The sequence below is a fragment of the Sciurus carolinensis genome, chromosome 16, assembly GCF_902686445.1.
Source record: "Sciurus carolinensis chromosome 16, mSciCar1.2, whole genome shotgun sequence".
In the NCBI taxonomy this organism is placed as follows: Eukaryota; Metazoa; Chordata; class Mammalia; order Rodentia; family Sciuridae; genus Sciurus; species Sciurus carolinensis.
The window spans coordinates 68,029,826-68,049,712 of record NC_062228.1 but is presented as its reverse complement, the minus strand read 5'-3'; the positions used below and the strand labels follow the sequence as shown (position 1 = coordinate 68,049,712).

Sequence of the window (19,887 nt, the reverse complement as noted above, 5' to 3'; positions counted from 1 at the left end):
CTTTTACCTTTTCCAATACTTCCTCTCCCTGTGTAACTGCCTTTTGTAAAGCCTCCCGAGGGGAACATAAACAAGTTCTGACCAAGGACCAAACCGCTAACATCCCTGGTAGCGTTACCGGACAGCGCTTTAGATCCTCTCCTAGATGTTCCCACTGAGTTATGTTTAACAGTCCCTCCTCCAAAAACCAAGGTGAAATCTCCTCTACCTGCTTTAAAAATGCCCGAGCAGTTTTTGTCTTTAAGGGAGTGCTGTTAGCTTTAAGAATTTCTTTCAAGGGACCTTCCATTCTACATCTAGCAACCTCGTTCCCCATTCTGAGGAAACTTTAACTTCTCGTTCCTAGGAACTTTATCACAATCACAATATTCTCATCTCTAGGAAACTTCCCTGTCCACAGATCTAGGTGCACACTTTCACAGATCATTACTCACCTCACTCACCTCTCCGCGGCACGTAAGATTCCCGGGTTTCGGCACCACTTGTCGCTCTTGCCAGCAAGAACGACCCGGAGACGTGATGGGTGGCAAGCTTCTTTATTAACAGCAGATTCTTCTTCCCCTTTTGGGGGAAGCTACACCTCACTATATGCCTCCAAGTATGACCAATCATCATACAGAGCACGAGGGGAGAGCGTGGACAGATACAGGCAGCATATACAGGCATGCAGTGTCCATGAGGGGGCCTCAACCAATCACTGAAACTTCCTCAAGCGACATCAGTTGTCTGCGCACAAGCTAGCTACACTCAACCACACTGGCATCCTGCCAGGCGCCATCTTGGCCTTGCCACACCTATGGCCAGGGGTCTGGCCGAAACCCCGACATTTATCAACTGCTGAACGACTGGTAACTTGTCTGATGAGTCTTGATGGCACCCACACCGGAGAGATTGCATCCTGTGGAAAGATACAAACAGATCCTTGCCCCCATATTAACACTGGGTCCGGACCCTTCCATGTCCCTGTAAGGACATCTTTCCAGCAGGCTAGCGGTTTGTGTTGCTGATGAGGATTCCAATGTCTGTCTCCAGGAGAATAACCCTCTGAATCCATAGTTAAAAAATGTAAAGTAAAAAGAGCTATAGCCAGTCTATCTCTGGGGTAACCCAATCTCCCCCTTTTTGTTTTAAAAGCATGAGCTTGAGCATTTGATTAGCACTCTCCACTATGCCTTGGCCTTGAGGATTATAAGGAATTCCAGTTTTATGAGTAATTTGAAACATAAGACAAAACTGAGTAAAAGATGAAGAAGTATAAGCAGGGCCATTGTCTGTCTTAAGCATTTTAGGAATTCCCATAGCTGAAAAAACTTGTAAGCAATGAGAGATAACATCTTTAACTTTTTCCCCAGAATGGAGAGAAGCAAAAATCAATCCTGAACATGTGTCAATAGACACGTGAATAAATTTTAGTCTACCAAAGCTGGGATCATGAGTAACATCGATTTGCCACAAATGGTTGGGTAAAAGCCCTCTGGGATTGATGCCTACATGTGGAACTGGAGAATGAATAGCACAAGGTTGGCATCCCTTAACAATAGTTCTAGCTTGTTCTTTAGTTATTTTAAATCTACATTGTAATGTCGTACTCTTAATGTGAAATTGAGCATGAAATTCAGCGGTCTGTTCTACTGAAGAAAATATGAAAATAGTTTGAGTTGGAAGATCAGTTTTATGATTACCCTCATGTAGAGGACCAGGCAAATTGGTATGAGCTCTTATATGTTCCCAAAACATAGGTTCTTTACGTTCCCATAAGAGCTTCTGTATTTGAAGAAATAGCCTAAAAGCTGGAGTATGAGGAGCTATAGTTCAAGCCAATTCTAATTTAGGAATTGCTTGAGCAATATAAGTTACTGTCTGTAAAAATATTTCTGGGTTGTTCCTTGAATTCTATAAGGGCTATGACCACAGTTTCCATTTCTACCAATTGAGCAGACTTAGGAGAAGTAATATAAGTGATGGTATTTTGGTAAGTGACCAGTGCAGCAGTACCATTAGAGGATCCATCAGTAAAAACATTTAATGCTCTGGGAATAGGTTGTTTTTTAACTACTTGGGGGAATATAACAGGATGATTAAGACAAAAAGACAATAAAGTTAACCTTGGAGGGTAGTTATCAAATTTTGCAGAAGTAGAGCATTTAGCAATAACCCAGTTATTATCATTAGCACATAAAATTTCAACTTGTGCAGAATAAGGAGTTATAATGGCGGTAGGATGTATACCAAACACTCTAACTGCAGTTTTTATCCCTTGAAGAATAAGCTGTGCCACCAAAGAGTTATAAAGTTCAATTATACTTTTAAGAGAGGTGGATAAATGTATCCACATTAAAGGTCCATGTTGCCAGAAAATACCCGTGGGCATATATTGAGAAGGAATTACTACAAACAGAAGTGGTTTTAAGAAATTAATTCTATCACAGTGGGCACACTCAATAGCCCTTTCTACTCTACTTAAAGCTTCTCTAGCTTCATTAGTTAAAGATCTTGGAGAAGATGGATCAGGATCCCCATGGATTGTGTCAAATAAAGGCTTTAATTCTCCTGTGGAGAAGCCCAAAGTTGGTCGAAGCCAATTAACATCCTCCAGTAGTTTTTGGAAATCATTTAAAGTGGTTAACTGATCTTTACTGAGCTGGATTTTATGAGGTTTAGTGAATGTGTCCACAATTTGAAATCCTAGACACAAGAAAAGGTGTTTAGTTCATACATATTGTTTTAGGCTGATAGCCATATCCCCAAATATCTCAAGGAGGTTCTGATAATCAGGATGTGCTAATAGAATGTCATCCATGTAATGGAGATAGATGAGTTTTGGATACTGTTTTCTTATGGGTTGTAAACTTGGTTTACAAAAATCTGACACATACTTGGACTATTTGCCATGCCTTGATTTCCGCTGCATATATCCGCGCATACACTCCAGGATCATATTGATTTGGGGTATCTATTGGAGCGTATTGGCTTCCTGCTAACATATCAACATTTCTACCAGGAAACCCTGCTGCTGTGTTTCTGTGAGCAGTTTCAACAGATATTTCTTGCCACTAAGTTCTCCAAAATCAGATATTGTCCTCCAGATAACACTGCTCTGCACAACTGTTTCCAATCAGTAGGAGTCAAATTTAAATTACTCAAAGACTCAAACAGACTTATGGTAAATGGTGCCTGAGGTCCATATGTCATAACTGCCTCTTTAAAGTTTTTAATGGTTTTAAAGTCTAATGTTTGATGGTATCTCTGTCTATTTTGGTCCTCAAATATGGGCAGGTCCCATGAATTTGGGGCTTCTTTGTATTCAAGGGCGTCTAAGTGCTTAGAAAGGTCCTGAATGGTCTTGGCCAGAGGATATTCCCATGGTGGTGCAGAAGGCTGAATAGGATTTAGCTTTCCCCTACATTTTCTCCTTGTTTTTCTTAAATTATCTGAGTAAATCCTTTCTAAGTCACTTCCACTCAATTCTTTCTCACCTTGTTCACATGTTTAAGAGATTCTCGCTCTTGTACTTCTCCTAAGGCTTCATAGGAAACGTTCCTTTAGGAAGATGAATCCCCTGTTTTTCCTTCGCTATTAGATCCTGTTTCCTTCACTGACATGCCATTACTTTTTAATACATCTTTTTATGACCTTAGTCATTTGGGTCTTTAAAATTTACGACCCCATTTCTTACTTTCCCTTGCCCTAAACCGCTCTGGTAAGAGATTCTCACAAGGTTCCACAGTACTTACCCACTGTGCCAAACGCACCATACAGGCCACCACTTGTTGCCACCTGCAGCAAGGAGACCATGGGAAAGAATAGGAGGTGGACTGGGCATGAACAACTTCTTTATTTTTCTCAGGGGTGCTAACTTGCTTGCTTCCTTGTTTCACTCTCTCCCCAAGTAGATGCCTTGGTGCCAACACCAGCTCCACCTGACACCATGAGAAGAGAGAAAACAGCAAGGCACCACCGCTAGGAGTGGAAGTGAGGCGAGGCTGGCACGTGTCGAGCGGCGCCCCCAGGTGCCTATCGTTCCCGTGTGCTCCCTCATCTGGGGCCTCACGTGCGAGGTTGCTGGGGCCACGGTGCAAGCACAGCCTGGGGACCATGCGGGTGTAAGGCTGGGAGAGGAGGAATCACACACCAGCAGATGGGCATGCCCTCACACACGTGTGTGTGCACGGTCTCTTCCTCAAAGAGTTGTAAGCATGTCTCTACATCATGTGAAGCACAGGGAAGAGCATTCGGCCATATGTGTGTATAGGGAGAAATATTCAGCCAGGTGGGAGCACAGGGGGGAGTATGCAGCCAGTTGCTGCCCAGGCAGAAGTATTCTGTCAGGTGCAGCACAGGGAGGAGCATTCTGCCAGGTGTGGGAACATGGAAGTGTCCCTCATGTTTGCTATGTTCAGGGCAGTGGATTCTGGTGCTGCTGCAATTAAGTGCTCCAGTGATCTGAGGACAGGGTCTGACCCTTCCCACGCACACACAGGATGTTTTTCTATATACTTAGCATTAGTACTTGGAGATGGTGTGGAAGGACACACAGTCATGACCCACCTTTCACCCCTGAATGGAGGTGAGACAAATGGTGCTTAAGTATGTTTTTGTGTTCCTTTTCACATTTTGCTCGATACCTTTTAGAAGTTTAAGGAAGATCACCTATAATTCTGGTTTCTTTTTATACTATGTAGAATGGGTGATAATATATCAATTTTTTAAAGAGATCATGTGATTTATTGAAGACTTGAAACCAAATCTCCAGATTCTAATTACTGGGATCATTTTTCTGCTTTCTACTTTTAAAAAAATTATTTAGTTTGATTCACTTTAAACAAATGAGGTAAAACTTATTCCTCGGGTTGTACATGAAGTAGAGTCATAATATTTGTGTAATAATACATGTACATAGAGTAAAGATGTTTGTCCCAGCCTGATATTTTTCCCACTACCCACCCTCCCACTCTTTTCTTTATAAAATCCATCCTTCCACCATTCTTTCTTCCCTATCACAATGCATTATGTAACATCATCCACTTATCAGAGAGATCATTTGGCCTTTGGACTTTTGGGATTGCCATATTTCACTTAGCTTGATATTCTACGACTTCATCCATTTGCCTGGAAATGCCATAATTTTATTATTCTTTATGGCTGAGTAATATTCCATTGTGTATATATACCACAGTTTCTTAATCCATTCATCAATTGAAGGGCATCTAGATTTGTTCCACAATCTAGCTATTGTGAATTGAGCAGCTATGAACATTGATGTGGCTTCATCACTGTAGTAGGCTGATTTTAAGTGGTTTGGATATAAATGAAGAAGTGGGATAGCTGTGTCAAATGGTGGGTCTACTCCACGTTTTCTAAAGAATCTCCACATTGCTTTCCAGAGTGGCTGCACTAATATGCAACCCCACCAGCAATATATGAGTTTGCCTTTTTCCCCACATCCTCGCCAACACTTATTATTGCTTGTGTTCTTGATAATCGCCATTCTAATTGGGCTGAGATGAAATCTTAAGGTGGTTTTCATTTGCATTTCTCTTATTACTAGAGATGTTGAACTTTTTTTCATATATCTGTTCATTCTTTGTAGATCTTCTCCTGTGACATGTGTGCTCATTTACTTAGCCCATTTGTTGATTGGGTTATTTGTATTCTTGGTGTAGAGTGTTTTGAGTTCTTTATATATTCTGGAGATTAGTACTCTATCTGAAGTAGGAGTGGCAGAGATTTTCTCCCACTGTGTATGCTCTCCTTCATATTGGTGATAGTTTCCTTTGCTGAGAAAAAGCTTTTTAGTTTGATTCTATCCCAATTATTGATTCCTGCTTTTATTTCTTGTGCTTTGGGGGTCATGTTGAGGAAGTCTGAACCTAAGGTGACATGAGGAAGATTTGGACCTACTTTTTCTTCAATAAAGGTGCAGGGTCTGTGGTCTGAATCCAAGGTCCTTGATCCATTGTGAGATGAGTTTTGTAGAGGTTGAGAGATAGGGGTATAGTTTCATTGTGCTGAATATGGATTTCCAGTTTTCCCAGCACCATTTGTTGAGCAGGTCATATTTTCTCCATTGTATGTTTTTCGAACCTTTGTCTAGTATGTGAAAACTGTATTTATTTGGGTTTGTCTCTGTGTTCTTTGTTCTCTGCCATTGATTTACCTGTCCGTTTTGGTGCAAATACCATGCTGTTTTTGTTACTATTGCTCTGTAGTATAGTTGGAATTCTGGTATTGCAATACCCCCTGCTTCATTCTTCCTGCTAAGGATTGCTTTAACTATTCTTTCTCTATTATTTTTACAAACGAATTTTATGATAGATTTCTCTATTTATATGAGGTAGGTCATTGGGATTTTAATTGGAATTGCATTGAATTTGTATAGCACTTTGAATAGTATGGCGATTTTGACAATATTAATTCTGCCTATCCAAGAACATGGGAGATTTTTCCATCTTCTAAGATTGTCTTTAATTTCTTTCTTTAGTGTTCTGTAGTTCTCATTTTAGACTTCTTACACCTCTATTGTTAGATCAATTCCCTAGTATTTTATGTTTTTTGAAGCTATTGTGATTGGGGTAGTTTTCCTAAATTCTCTTTCAGAGGATTAATCACTTATGAATAAAAATGCTTTACATTTATGAGCATTGATTTTATATCCTGCTACATTACTGAATTGATTTATGAGTTCTAGAAGTTTTCTGTTGGAATTTTTTGGTTCCTCTAAATATAGAATGAAGTCATCAGGAAATAGGGATAATTTGAGTTCATCTTTTCCTATTCATATCCCTTTAAATTCTTTGGTCTAATTGCTGTGACTAGAATTTCAAGAACAATGTTGAATAGAGGTGGCGAAAGAGGGCATCCCTGCCTTGTTCCAGAGTTTTGGGGTAATACTTTCAGTTTTTTGACTGTAGGCATGGCATAGATAGACTCTACACTGTTGAGGAATGTTCCTACTATCCCCTAATTGTTTTTACTAATTTAAATGACCATGTGATATGTCTCATTTTTCTAATAAGCAGTGAAATGTATCAACTAATTCTTGTATTTTAGTTCCTTGATGTCATTTTAATTTTACAGAAAATTTGCAAAATAGAAAAGGATATACATGCAAACCCTCAAATTTAGCAATTCTTTAACTTTTGCTTTATTCCCTTACTTATTCTTACCGTTTCCCTTCCATCTCTACACAGGTATTATATACATGTATGTGTGAGCATCTGTGTGCACACAATCAGCAGTTTGTATATACATAAAATATTTTGCTGAATCATTTGAGTATAACATGGGAGTATACCCGTAAGTACCTCAGTGCACAATTCCAAAGGATGTATGTTCTTATATAATGACAGTATTATCATAAACCAGAAATTTTTATATGGGTGGGAATCTTTATGTAAACCATGCGTGATGCCTGGAAACCACTCCTCCCAATTTATCCTTGGCATTTTCACTGCGCAGGACCAAAGACAACCTTGCATTTAGTTTCCATGTCTCTGTGGATTTCTCTGATAAACAGTTCCTCAGCCTTCCATTGGGTACCTTGGTCTTGTCTTCTTATTCTCTTTTTTTTTGAAGTGTTAGAGATCATATATTTTATTACAATGTATTTTAAAAATTTGGGCAGTTACAATTGAGACAGAACACCAGTTTTATACCAAAAATACACTTTCAATTACTTTATCAAGCAAATAAAAACAATCTTCATTTATTTGATCTTTTCAGAAGGACAAGAAGGAAATAATACAATAGAAATCCAATATTATATGAGAGACATGTAATTAAGCATACATACAAAATGAACATGTATTGAATTTTCAGAAACAAAAGTAAAAATAAATAGTAATGATAAAAATTTGGAAAAAATAATGCCTATCTTAGTTGTTGAAAATATGTTTTTTAATTATGTAAACATAGATATACACTTAATAAAAAGCCATCTCTTTAAGATTGCACAAAACATGGAACCAATAAAGCATATTTTATGGCATGTAATACTATAATCCTAGGGCAGTTTGTCCTTAACTCCAGGATACAAATCACTTAGATTTGTAATATAATAAAAGGTCTGCAGAATTGCCAAGAAAGATTGTCTTCCTCAACTCATATTAACCTGCAATAATCTTACAAAAGGCTGTATAGGAAATTTCATAAAAAGAAATGTTAAATAATTATTGTGCCCACTCCACACTGACTAAACAGCTAAAAATGGACTTCAAAAGTAAACTTGGTGGTTATTTAATATTTTCAATACTTTATACTAAAGGTTGTTTTTTGTTCTATGAAAACACTTTGTGTTTAATCATGATTGGCAATCTCAACACAAGAAAAACCCTGACAAATGGAGTCAATTTTTGCTTATCACATTTTCATAAGTAATGTGTCAGGAGATAGGAATTTATAGAAAAGAAACACTAATACTCATTCCCTTGTAACCAGATTGTAATCAGGAGTGCTTTTACATTATTTAAAAATTATTTAAACTCCTTTATAAGAAAATCAAAGGTAGTAGCATTTTCATTTATACAATGGTACAGCCCTCAATTCCAAGAAAAATACACCTTTGTCAACCAGAAAAAATTGCACAAAGCTTGGGGGCAACCTGAAAATCTCTTGGTGAAAATCACAGATTTTAGGAGAATAAAAAAATATGTATGGGCCTAATATTTACATTCAAATATTTACATTCAACACAAAGTCATAAGTTAGCTATTCAGCTGCTCAATACCAATAATTCACAGGTATTTCAAAAGATGGAACTGTGCCCCCAATATCTGTGGCCACACAGATATTGTGTGCATAGAATTAAATATTGAATATTGAATGCATAGAATACAGTAAAATAATGGTTCTTCAGTCTGTTACCTATTGAAATTATAGAATGAAACTGTTTATATTTTGAAAGCCATACAATCCAAAGAACTGAGCAAGTATTTTATTAATTCATGATACATACTTTAAGTACTACTGATTTCACTCATTTGTTCAACAACTTGCCCTAAAATCTCATCAACTACATCAACGTCATAATTCACTTCCTGAAGATCAAGATCAGCTACAATCATGACCAGCAGCTGTCCCACATTAACTCAAGGCAATGGAAGTTTGAGGCTTTCCCCATTTGTGCAATTTACAGAATCCTCAATATTACTTGAAGTTGAAACATCTGTTCCTCTCACAGGACTTGCAGATTTTAACTGTTCCATTTCAGTTTTGAGTTCTTCACACTGAGAACGAATCTGTGATTTTTCCATTTCTAATAATTCAACCTCACTTTTGTACTGGTCCCTCTCAACACAGCATTTGTCCAGTAGTCTAAACACACTGTCAAGCTGCACAGCCATTTCATCCATTTCACTTTTACTCTCACTATTAGAACACTGACTACATTCAGCCTTTACATGTTGCAAAGCGCTACACTGTTTTTTCAGCCTTTCTATTTCTTCCAAAGCTTGCTGATACTGAGATATCACATGGTCTGGACTTTCAGAGGTGCCATTAATTTTCTCAAGTAAAAATACATTACCAGTTTCAGTAGACTGATGGCAAGTTTCCTTCTTCACGTATTTGTCATTCATTTCTAATATTCTCTGTTGTAATACTTTGATTTGGTCAGTAAACATATGACACTGTCTCTTATAATTGTCTTTTTCTTGAGTGACTAAAAGTAGTTCATTTCTCAGCTTTTGTAACTGGCAGCCAACATCATCTGCAGTCTTAGCAAATTTTCCTGGGCTTACTGTATCTTTCCTTCAGCATCTACGCAGGAGGGCAGTATTGCTATATCATTTCTTACATCTATCTCATGTTTGATCATTTCTTCCTTTTTAACAACTACATTTGCTGCTTCTGTCTGGGTGGCTGCAGTAGTGCCCTGATCACACCTGGGTGACGCAGTGCTTGTTGAACTAGTGTGGCCACAAGATTTAGCACTGCCCACAACCTCAACGTGAACACCACTTTGTTCAGTGTGACTCTGTTCTGGTTTAACTTCAATATCATGATCTACTGCAGGTTTGGGAGTACTGTTTTCTTCCAAGATGATCACATCTTCATCATCATCATCTTTATGAGTTGAGTTTTCAAATGCTTGATCACTTAATCTCTCATTCTTTGCATTCAAATTTGAGGAATGAGTAGAAAGTCTTCGTTTTAGGCTATTGCTCTCAGGTTCAGACTGGGGTGAAACCCGATGATTATTTATAGGTCTTGTTGGATAGGAATTTGTCACTTCTGAATGATGTCCTCTTGGAATGCTTTCCCTCATAGGAGAAAAGCTCTGACTTGAAATAGAGGTTGTCCAAAAGAGTTCAGTATTAATCCGTGGGATCACTTCTGGTTGTTTGATTCTGAATTTTTCTTTGTTGTTCTTCATGTAGGTTTTTTCATAAGTGGGATGTACCAAATCTTCATCCTTGGGTTCTTCTGGAACTTCACAGTTTCTGAACTGTGGGTCAGGTTATTGGAGCAATACCATTTTTCTGGAAGTTGATCTATCCCATCTGGTAATTTTTGGCACTTTAGACAGGAATCACATTGAACCCATGTTTGATCAGGACGTTTCTGTATATCTTCAACTGGCAAATTTAGAGGAAACTTCTTCAGTTTCATTTCATTCCAGTAATCATTCAGCTTTTCTTCTAGCGCTGTTATTGTAAGTCTGTACTCACTAGTGTAGTCAAAATCTTGCTTATTTTGAGTTGGATTAAGGAAATTACATTCTATAATTCCAACTACTCCAACATCCATGTTGATTGCCCTTAGGTGACATCTGACTTTTTCATAAGCTTTAATGAGTCTATTTCTGTGATACATCATTACGCCATAATGATCTTTATTTCTACAGTTGAATCCAAAAGTAATTCTCACTGTTTTAGTTAAAAATTTAGGTCGATAAACATCACATTCGATGTAGGCAAGACTCTTCAAAACTAGCTGTGTCTTCATTTTCTGTCCACGTAAGATGATCTGCATTCTTGGCTTTAGATATAATATACTGCAGTAAGCCCTCAAGGAATAGTCACTCTCAGAGGCAATTTGGTCCATTCTTTCTTGCTTCCTGTACCCTTTCTTTCCCGTTGCCTCATCTAAATCCTCAGGAATTCTGATATCATTTTTATCCTTTTCAAAATCAAATTCTGTTGCATTTTTGTAGCTTCTAAGATTCCAAATGATGATCCTTGTCCCCTTCTTAACCATAATGGCATCAAGTTCTGCCAGTAATTTCTGTTCCGTAGAAAACAGAAAATGTTCCAGAATTGCAGCTAAGGTGGCTTTTGATTCTGCCAAATTAATCATCTGACGTGGTGCTTGTTGAATGCCACTATTGGAACAACAACATGTTCTGCTTTTATGACTTCCATGTAGGTCTGAGACAAGAATCCCACACTCATGGTTTCTCCATTTTTGGTAAAAATGATGGCATCTTTACCCAAATGCATAGAACCTGACTTGAAACCATTCCCATACAATCCAACTGGGACATGACCATTCATGGTGACTTTGTCACTGAAGCCAAAGCCTTCCTGGCTGTATCATCTTCAGTAAATTACTTTAAATCTATCTTGATGTGTTTTCCCATCTCTTGGCACTTTGTGTAACATATCTGATGTCATACCATTCCCATTATCAGTGAATGTCAAGCATATACAGTCATTTATCACTGTTTTGTCAATCCATATCTGTTTAGCATTCACATCAGGATCATAAGCATTATCTATTAATTCAGCAATTGCACTGAATGGCCAAGTATGACTAGTAGAATTTGTATGTAAAAACTTTGGTCCAAGCATGCTGAGGCAGATCCCGCTGGGTGGCTGCGCTGCCATCTTGAGCGAGCTACAAAGCCAGTACCGGCCTCCACCAAGACCCGACTCCGGTGAGAGTTTACACCCACTCCCGGGGCGGGAGCAGCCCAGCTCCCGTCTTCTTATTTTTTTAAGATGAGAAGCCAGTTATTTTAAAAATCTTCCTCTGTAGTGCTAATGTTTCCAGAAGATTGAAGTTCTAAGTCTTTTACTGGGAAACCACAGATGTGGACTGTTATGCCCTTATAGTGTACTGGGATGCACGTGGTAGCTGTCATCACAGCGACACTTCCCACTAATTCTTTCACAGTTCTTTACTGTAATCTTACCATTTTCTCCTTCAGTAAGCATTCTGGATATGTTTGACCCATGTATCCTGATGCACATCCGTCTTCCACCTGTGTTTTGGCCACCACTGTTGACCTAGCTCTCAGGCTCCTTCTCCATTGACCTCCCACCTGGGGGGATACCATTTCTCCTTATTCACTCCTTTTCTACACCATTTATCATGTATGCAAGATTTCATGGCTTTCACTGGGCCATAATCTGGAGTGGTCTTTATTTTCTCTGATGCTCTAGTTTTCACATACTGGTCTGTGACAATTTCTCCAAATGGATTTCTTTGTCCTTTGATCATGGCATCCTTACTCCTTGGTCACTCATCCTTCTAGTGAGACAACACATTCCAGACTTCTTTTGTAACTTACCAGCCCTGGGAAGAGCCACCTTTTCTCTTAGCAGTTTTGCTTCCTTCTATTCTAGGAAGGTGTCACCAAGTCAGGTTCAGGCCTTAGAGGGTTTGAAACTATTGGTGAGCTGTATCTTCAAAGCACCTCAAAATATGAGGAACCCAGGTTCACAAAGGCCTACCTGCCAAGGTATAGCAAAACTACTTCTGGAGTTCAGCCCCTCACTGTAATGACAGTTGTATCAAGGAAGATGTGCAGACTGTAGCTCCCATTAGCAGTCTAACAAGGGTGCTTCTGCACATGACCTGCAGCCTGTGTTTAGACTTCAGGCCAAAGTGACTCCCTTTTGAAAGTCAGTACCTGCCCACCCAGGAATTTTCTTCCTGGTAAACCCACTCACAAGGAGTCCCAATAACCAGAATCACCCCAAAGACATCAAGTAAGAGTTACAGTGCCAGACTGGTTATTTTTAACTACTCCATTGTACATGACTATATAGTTTAGAATTTTTTTCTGCAGGCTACTTCTCCTCACAGAGGGACAGCCTGGCAGACTGTCTCTGTCAATTAACCATTGCTTGATCTCTGAGCTGTGTCTGCAATGGATTTCTGTGCAAACTACCCTAATATTCTGGTACTGAAACACAGGAGAAAATCCAAAATCATTGCCTGCTGGTTCTTCTTTCACAGGGATTTGAGCCATCTTGACAGTGTCCTCTCTTCCCTGGCCAATATCCACAATAGTGGGTTCATGAATCGATGTTGCCAACCTTCTCGCCCACCACGGAATTTGACTCTAGTCATTCTTTCCTCTACTGTCAGTGTGTCCTCAGAACTCTTCTATGGAGGCCCTGAGCGCTCTCTCCTTCTCTACAGAAATCCCAGCACTGGGACAGATTCTCCCTTGGCTTTGGCTGCAGACCTGTCAGGGATGATGACACCCCTCACTGGTGGTCTGCTTCTATGTGGGAAGTCAGAGAGGTCATGGGGACACCCCTTTCTCTCCTGTTTCCCTTCTCTGGGCTCCTGAGAACTCTTAGCCAAGGACTTTGCCCAATCTAAAATTCTCTGTGGCCCCACCCCCTTGTTTGTCTCCTCAAAACAGCCTCTACATTTGACTCCAGATCTCAAACCTCAAAAGCTCAAATTCTGTTGCTACATAGTTTGGTGCCAATATAAATTAGATAATGACTCCTCAGTCCAAAGAATGGGACTTTCATTCCCATTATACAGGATTTATACAACTTCTGTCACAGCAGCAAGTAGACCAGCATTCCCTATGTTCAAGCCTTCTCTTTTCTTCACTCTCACCCCTCTTTTAGTCAGTCCTGCCTCCCCACCCAGGTCCTTCCTGCTCACTCTCCCTTAACACTTTCACCTCCCAATCTTAATGATTTTACCTCTTTTTACCTAAAGATCACTCTTCACCTTCTCTACCTCCACCCTGTGCTTCTTTCCTTGATCAGTCACAACTTCATCCCCTCACTCAAACACACCTTCACTGAATAGGGCAAATCTTCCAGGTCTGGTCCAGTCCTTCACCCCTACACAATATGAGAATGATTCAGTCATTTATCTAAATCAAATGCTTCATTAAGGTCAGCACTCAAATATGGCCACAGTGCAAATGAGATAAGCTGCACCAATGACCCAAATTGGGAATCTTTGATCAAGAAATTGTGCAAAAAGTTAAAAAGTCATTTATTGCAAAATGGCAAATGAGGTGAGTTCTCAGCCCAAAATCATGTAAAAATCCTTATTTCAAGCACGTACCCTCGTCTTAACCTATGGAGCAAAAATTTAACCTGCATGGCACTGAGAGAGATAAAAATAACACTAACCAGCTTTGGAATGTAAACTGTAATACACAGCAGGCCCAGGGAGTGACCAACCTATGACTGAAGAAAATTGTATCCATTTTAAAGTTCTTGTGGGCTGCAATACAGAAAAATGGTTTTCAGAGTCTCTCTCTCTGTGTCTCTCTCCCTCCCTCTCCCCTCCCTCTCTGTGCCTTCTCTCTCTTTCTTGCTCTCTCATGCTATTTAATTTTCTTCAACATGGAAGAGGTAAATGCTGTCCAATACACTTGTCTGATACCTTAATTCTTATAGTTAATCAGTAAATTGAATTTGGCATATATGGAATTAATTTTCATAAATGTGTTTAGTAAAAGCATCTGATTAATGTACAAAGTTAAAATGCTGTTAGATACAACAAAATACTCTTAAATTCCTGAATACCATGGGTGGTGTACTTGAACATTGTGTTTTCATTAATTGGTGACATGAGGGTCTAAATGAATGCTAAGAATGCCTGTGTGTAAGTAAAGGACAATTTTCAACAAGCTTCTGTGTAACTAAGTTCATTATATGTATGTGAGACAACAGTGAAAGACATTTAAGTTTCTTGCCAAAGTAAAATACTTAATATAGTGATAAGAAACAAGACTTAATTCATATGTTAAACTAACAAGGAGTTCTTAAGTACAATAATTACTCTTAATTTTGTGTATTAAGTTTTATTGTTTTTTTGTAGTTAGTTGTGATTTTTATTTTATTTATTTATTTTTATTGTAAACAATGGGATACATGTTGTTTCTCTGTTTGTACATGGAGTAAAGGCATACCACTTGTGTAATCACAAATTTACATAGGGAAATGTTGTTTGATTCATTCTGGTATTTTTTCCATTCCCCCACCACTCCTCCCACCCCTGTTTTCCCTCTATACAGTCCTTCCTTCCTCCATTCTTGCCTTTCTCCAACCCTAACCCTAACACTAACACTAACAGTAACCCCTCCCAACCCCCATTATGTGTCATTATTCGCTTATCAGCAACATCATTCATCCTTTGGTTTTTTGAGATTGGGTTATCTCACCTGGCATGATATTTTCCAATTTCATCCATTTGCCTGCAAATGCCATAATTTTCTCATTCTTTATGGCTCAGTAATATTCCATTATATATACATTATATATATATATATATATATATATATATATATATACTATAGTTTCTTTATCCATTCAGCAATTGAAGGACATCTAGGTTCATTCCACAATCTGGCTATTGTGAATTGAGCAGCTATGAACACTGATGTGTCTGTATCTCTGTAGTATGCTGATTTTAAATCCCTTGGGTATAGGCCAAGGAGTGGGATAGCTGGGTCAAATGGTGGTACCATTCCAAGGTTTCTGAGGAATCTCCACACTGCTTTCCATAGAGGCTGCACTAATTTGCAACCCCACCAGCAATGTATGAGTGCACCTTTTTCCCCACATCCTCGCCAACACCTATTTTTGCTTATGTTCTTGATAATCGCCATTCTAATTGGGGTGAGATGAAATCTTAAGGTAGTTTTGATTTGCATTTCACTTATTACTAGAATCTTGGACACTTTTTCATATATCTGTTGATTGCTTGTAGATCTTCTGTGAAGTTTCTGTTCATTTCCTGAAAACATTTGTTCACTAGGTCATTTGTATTCTTGGTGTGGAGTTGTTTGAGTCCTTTATATATTCTGGAAATTAGTGCTCTATCTGAAGTATGAGTGGCAAAAATTTTCTCCCACTCTGTGGGCTCTATCTTTACATTACTGATCGCTTCCTTTTCTGGAGAAAGCTACTTAGTGTGAATCTATCCCAGTTATTGATTCTTGCTTTTATTTCCTGTGCTATGGGAGTCCTATTAAGAAAGTCTGATCCTAAGATGACATGTTGAAGAATTGGAGCTACTTTTTCTTCTATAAGACACAAGGTCTCTGGTCTGATTTCGAGTTCCTTGATCCATTTTGAGTTGAGTATTTTGGAGGGTGAGAGATAGGGGTTTAGTTTCATTCTGTCCCATATGGATTTCTAGTTTTCCCAGCAACATTTGTTGAAGAGGCTATCTTTTCTCCATTGCGTGTTTTTGGCACCTTTGTCTTGTATGAGGAAATCCTCTATCACTCTATCACACATCAAACTGTCTATTTTGATACCAATCCCATGCCGTTTTTGTTACTATTGCCTGTAGTAGAGTTGAATATCTGGTATTGTGATACCACCTGCTTAACTCTTTTTGCTAAGGATTGCTTTAGCTATTCTGGGTTTCTTATTCTTCCAGATGAATTTTATAATTGCGTGCTCTATTTCTGTAAGGTACATCAGTGGGATTTTAATCGGAATTGCATTGAATCTGTATAGCACTTTTGGTAGTATGGCCATTTTGACAATATTAATTCGGCTTATGCAAGAACATGGGAGATTTTTCCTTCTTCTAAGATTTTCTTTAATTTCCTTCTTTAGTGTTCTGTAGTTCTCATTGTACTGGTCTTTCACCTCTTTTGTTCGACTGATTCCCAAGTATTTTACTTTTTTCAAGGGTATTGTGAATGGGGTAGTTTTCCTAATTTATTTCGTGGAGCGCATTTAACAAAAGAAGTAAAACTCAACAAATAAATGACCTAACAGGACAGCTCAAAGCCCTAGAAATAGAAGAACAGACCAACACCAAAAGTAGTAGAAGACAGGAAATATTTAACATCAGAGCTGAAATCAATGAAATTGAAACAAAAGAAACAATACAAAAAATTGACAAAATAAATAGTTGGTTCTTTGAAGAAATAAACAAAATTGATAAACCTTCAGCCACACTAACAAAGACAAGATGAGAGAAAACCCAAATCACTAAAATTTGGAATGAACAAGGAAATATCACAACAGACATGATTTAAATACAAAACATAATTAGAAAGTATTCTGAAAATCTATACTCCAACAAAATAGAAAATTTTGAAGACATCAACAGGTTTTTAGAGACATATGAATTGCCTAAACTGAATGAGGAGGACATACACAATTTAAATAGACCAATTTCAAGTAATGAAATAGAAGAAGTCATCAAAAGCCTACCAACAAAGAAAAGTCCAGGAACACATGGGTTCTCAGCCGAGTTCTACAAAACCTTTAAAGAAGAGCTCATTCCAGTACTTTTCAAAGCATTCCATAAAATAGAAGAGGACGGAACCCTCCCAAACTCATTCTATGAAGCCAATATCATCCTGATACCTAAACCAGACAGAGACACATCGAGGAACGAAAATTTCAGAACAATATCCTTAATGAACATCGATGCAAAAATTCTCAACAAAATTTTAGCAAATCGCATAGAAAAATATATTAAAAAGATAGTGCACCACGATCAAGTGGGTTTTATCCCAGGGATGCAAGGTTGGCTTAATGTTTGAAATCAATAAATATCATTCACCATACAAACAGACTTAAAGTTAAGAAACACGTGATTATTTTGGTAGATGCAGAAAAAGCATTCAATAAAAACAGCATCCCTTCATGCTCTAAACACTAGAAAAAATAGGGATAGTGGGAACATTCCTTAACATTGTAATCACCATCTACAATAAGCCCATGGCCGATATCATGATAAATGGTAAAAATGTGAAAGCAGAGCCCTAAAATCCGGAAGAAGTCAGGGATGCCCTCTTTCACCACTTCTACTCAACATCGTCCTTGAAACTCTAGTCAGAGCAATTAGACAAGCCAAAGAAATTAAAGGGATACAAATATCAAAAGAAGAACTCAAACTATCCCTGTTCGCTGATGACTCCATTATATATTTTGAAGTTTTATGCTTTAGAGCAATTAGTCTTAAAAATTAGGATTTGTACAATTATGGTTAAACAATTATGGTTAGAGTATTATGCTACATTAGAGAGGCTAAATTTTTCTTTAAAAATTACATGAGGGTTTTCAAGATGGCAGACTAGAGGGCGGCTGCATTTCACGTTGCTCCAGGATGCAAGATTCAAAAGAGGAGATAGTGAGAGACTTGGGATCAACTGAAAGCCAGCGGGTGAGTCTCTCCCGTTGGGGAGGCATCCCAGATGGGGCGGTATCCCCAGAACGCAGGGAACTTTGTGAAGTAGAGTTGCTCAGCGAGATGCCCCTCCCCCCGCTCGAGCAGTAAACACGGACAACTGGGATCATCGTAGAGGAGGCTGCTAAGCACAGCGCTTGGACTCGGAGCAACCACGGGGTCTCTGGGCAGCTGCCTGAGGAGGAGCTGCGTGGCGAGCTGTTTAGACTCAGAACAACCACTTCTGAACACCTGGGGGTTGGCCCAGAGGAAGAGGAGAAGAACAGCGGGTCGCTTGGTCTAGGAGTGACTGCATCCGAGCCATAGGCGTTTGCCAGAGGAGGAGCTGCATGGTGAGCTGTTTGAACTCAGAATGACCACTCCAGAACACCGGTGGCCTGCCTGGAGGAGGAGCAGGGTGGGTCGTTTGGTCTAGGAATGACTGCATCAGAACCACAGGCGGTTGCCAGAAAAGGAGCTGCATTTTGAGCTGTTTGAACTCAGAACGACCGCTTCTGAACACTGGGGAGTTGCCCGAAGGAAGAGGAGGAGTACGGCGGGTCACTTGGTCTAGGAGTGACTGCATAAGAGCCACAGGGGGTTGCCAGAGAAGGAGGCAAGTGGTGAGTTGATTGAACTAAAAGCGACCGCTCCTGAACACCGGTGGCCTGCCTGGAGGAGGGGCGTGGAGGGTCACTTGGTCTTGGAGCCACTGCTCCTGAACACCCGGGGGGCACCTCTGCCCACTAGCAGGGAATATACGCCACCTGAGGGTCACCACCCCTAGAGAGGCAGTTTCTTCATGGAGCTCCGCATTATCAACTTCCTCTAAGACTTCAGGTTACTGAAGGATAAGAGGGGATATACTAGCAATCTACAGGGATATTATAAGTCAATAGAGGAAATCTTCAATATCTTAATGACCCACTGATTCCTGAACAATATGAGAAAACAAGGGAAGAAAATGCCCCAAACAAATCTAGATGTTACATCAATAAAATCCAAAGACAGCATGGCAGAAGAAATGACAGAAAGGGAGTTCAGAATGTACATAATTAAAATGATTAGGGAAGCAAAGGATGAAATGAGATGAGATGAGATGAAAAAGCAAATGCAGGCATTGAATGATCGCACCAATCGACAGTTAACAGAGCAAATTCAGGAAGAAAAGGTCATTTCAATAAAGAGTTAGAGATATTGAAAAAAAACAAACAGACATTCTTGAAATGAAGAAATTAATAAACCAAATTAAGAACTCCATAGAAAGCATAACCAATAGGAGAGAACACCTGGAAGACAGAACTTCAGATATTGAAGACAAAATATTTAACCTCGAAAGCAAAGTTGAACAAACAGAGAAGATGGTAAGAAATCATGAACAGAATCTCCAAGAACTATGGGATATCATGAAAAGGCCAAATTTGAGAATTTTTGGGATTGAGGAAGGCTTAGAGAAACAAACCAAAGGAAAGAACAAACTATTCAATGAAATAATATCAGAAAATTTCCCAAATCTGAAGAATGAAATGGAAAATCAAGTCC

The 19,887-nt window shown here is 39.0% G+C and overlaps 1 protein-coding gene across 1 annotated transcript; it reads right to left on the bottom strand.

The window, feature by feature from the left end:
* Nucleotides 1–8,954: 8,954 nt before the first annotated feature.
* LOC124967468 (MORC family CW-type zinc finger protein 3-like) lies at nucleotides 8,955–11,825 on the bottom strand. The gene is given in 5 exon segments (XM_047529788.1): nucleotides 8,955–9,718; nucleotides 9,721–10,458; nucleotides 10,461–11,301; nucleotides 11,304–11,522; nucleotides 11,589–11,825. Coding segments are annotated over 5 exon segments (2,799 nt in total).
* Nucleotides 11,826–19,887: the final 8,062 nt, after the last annotated feature.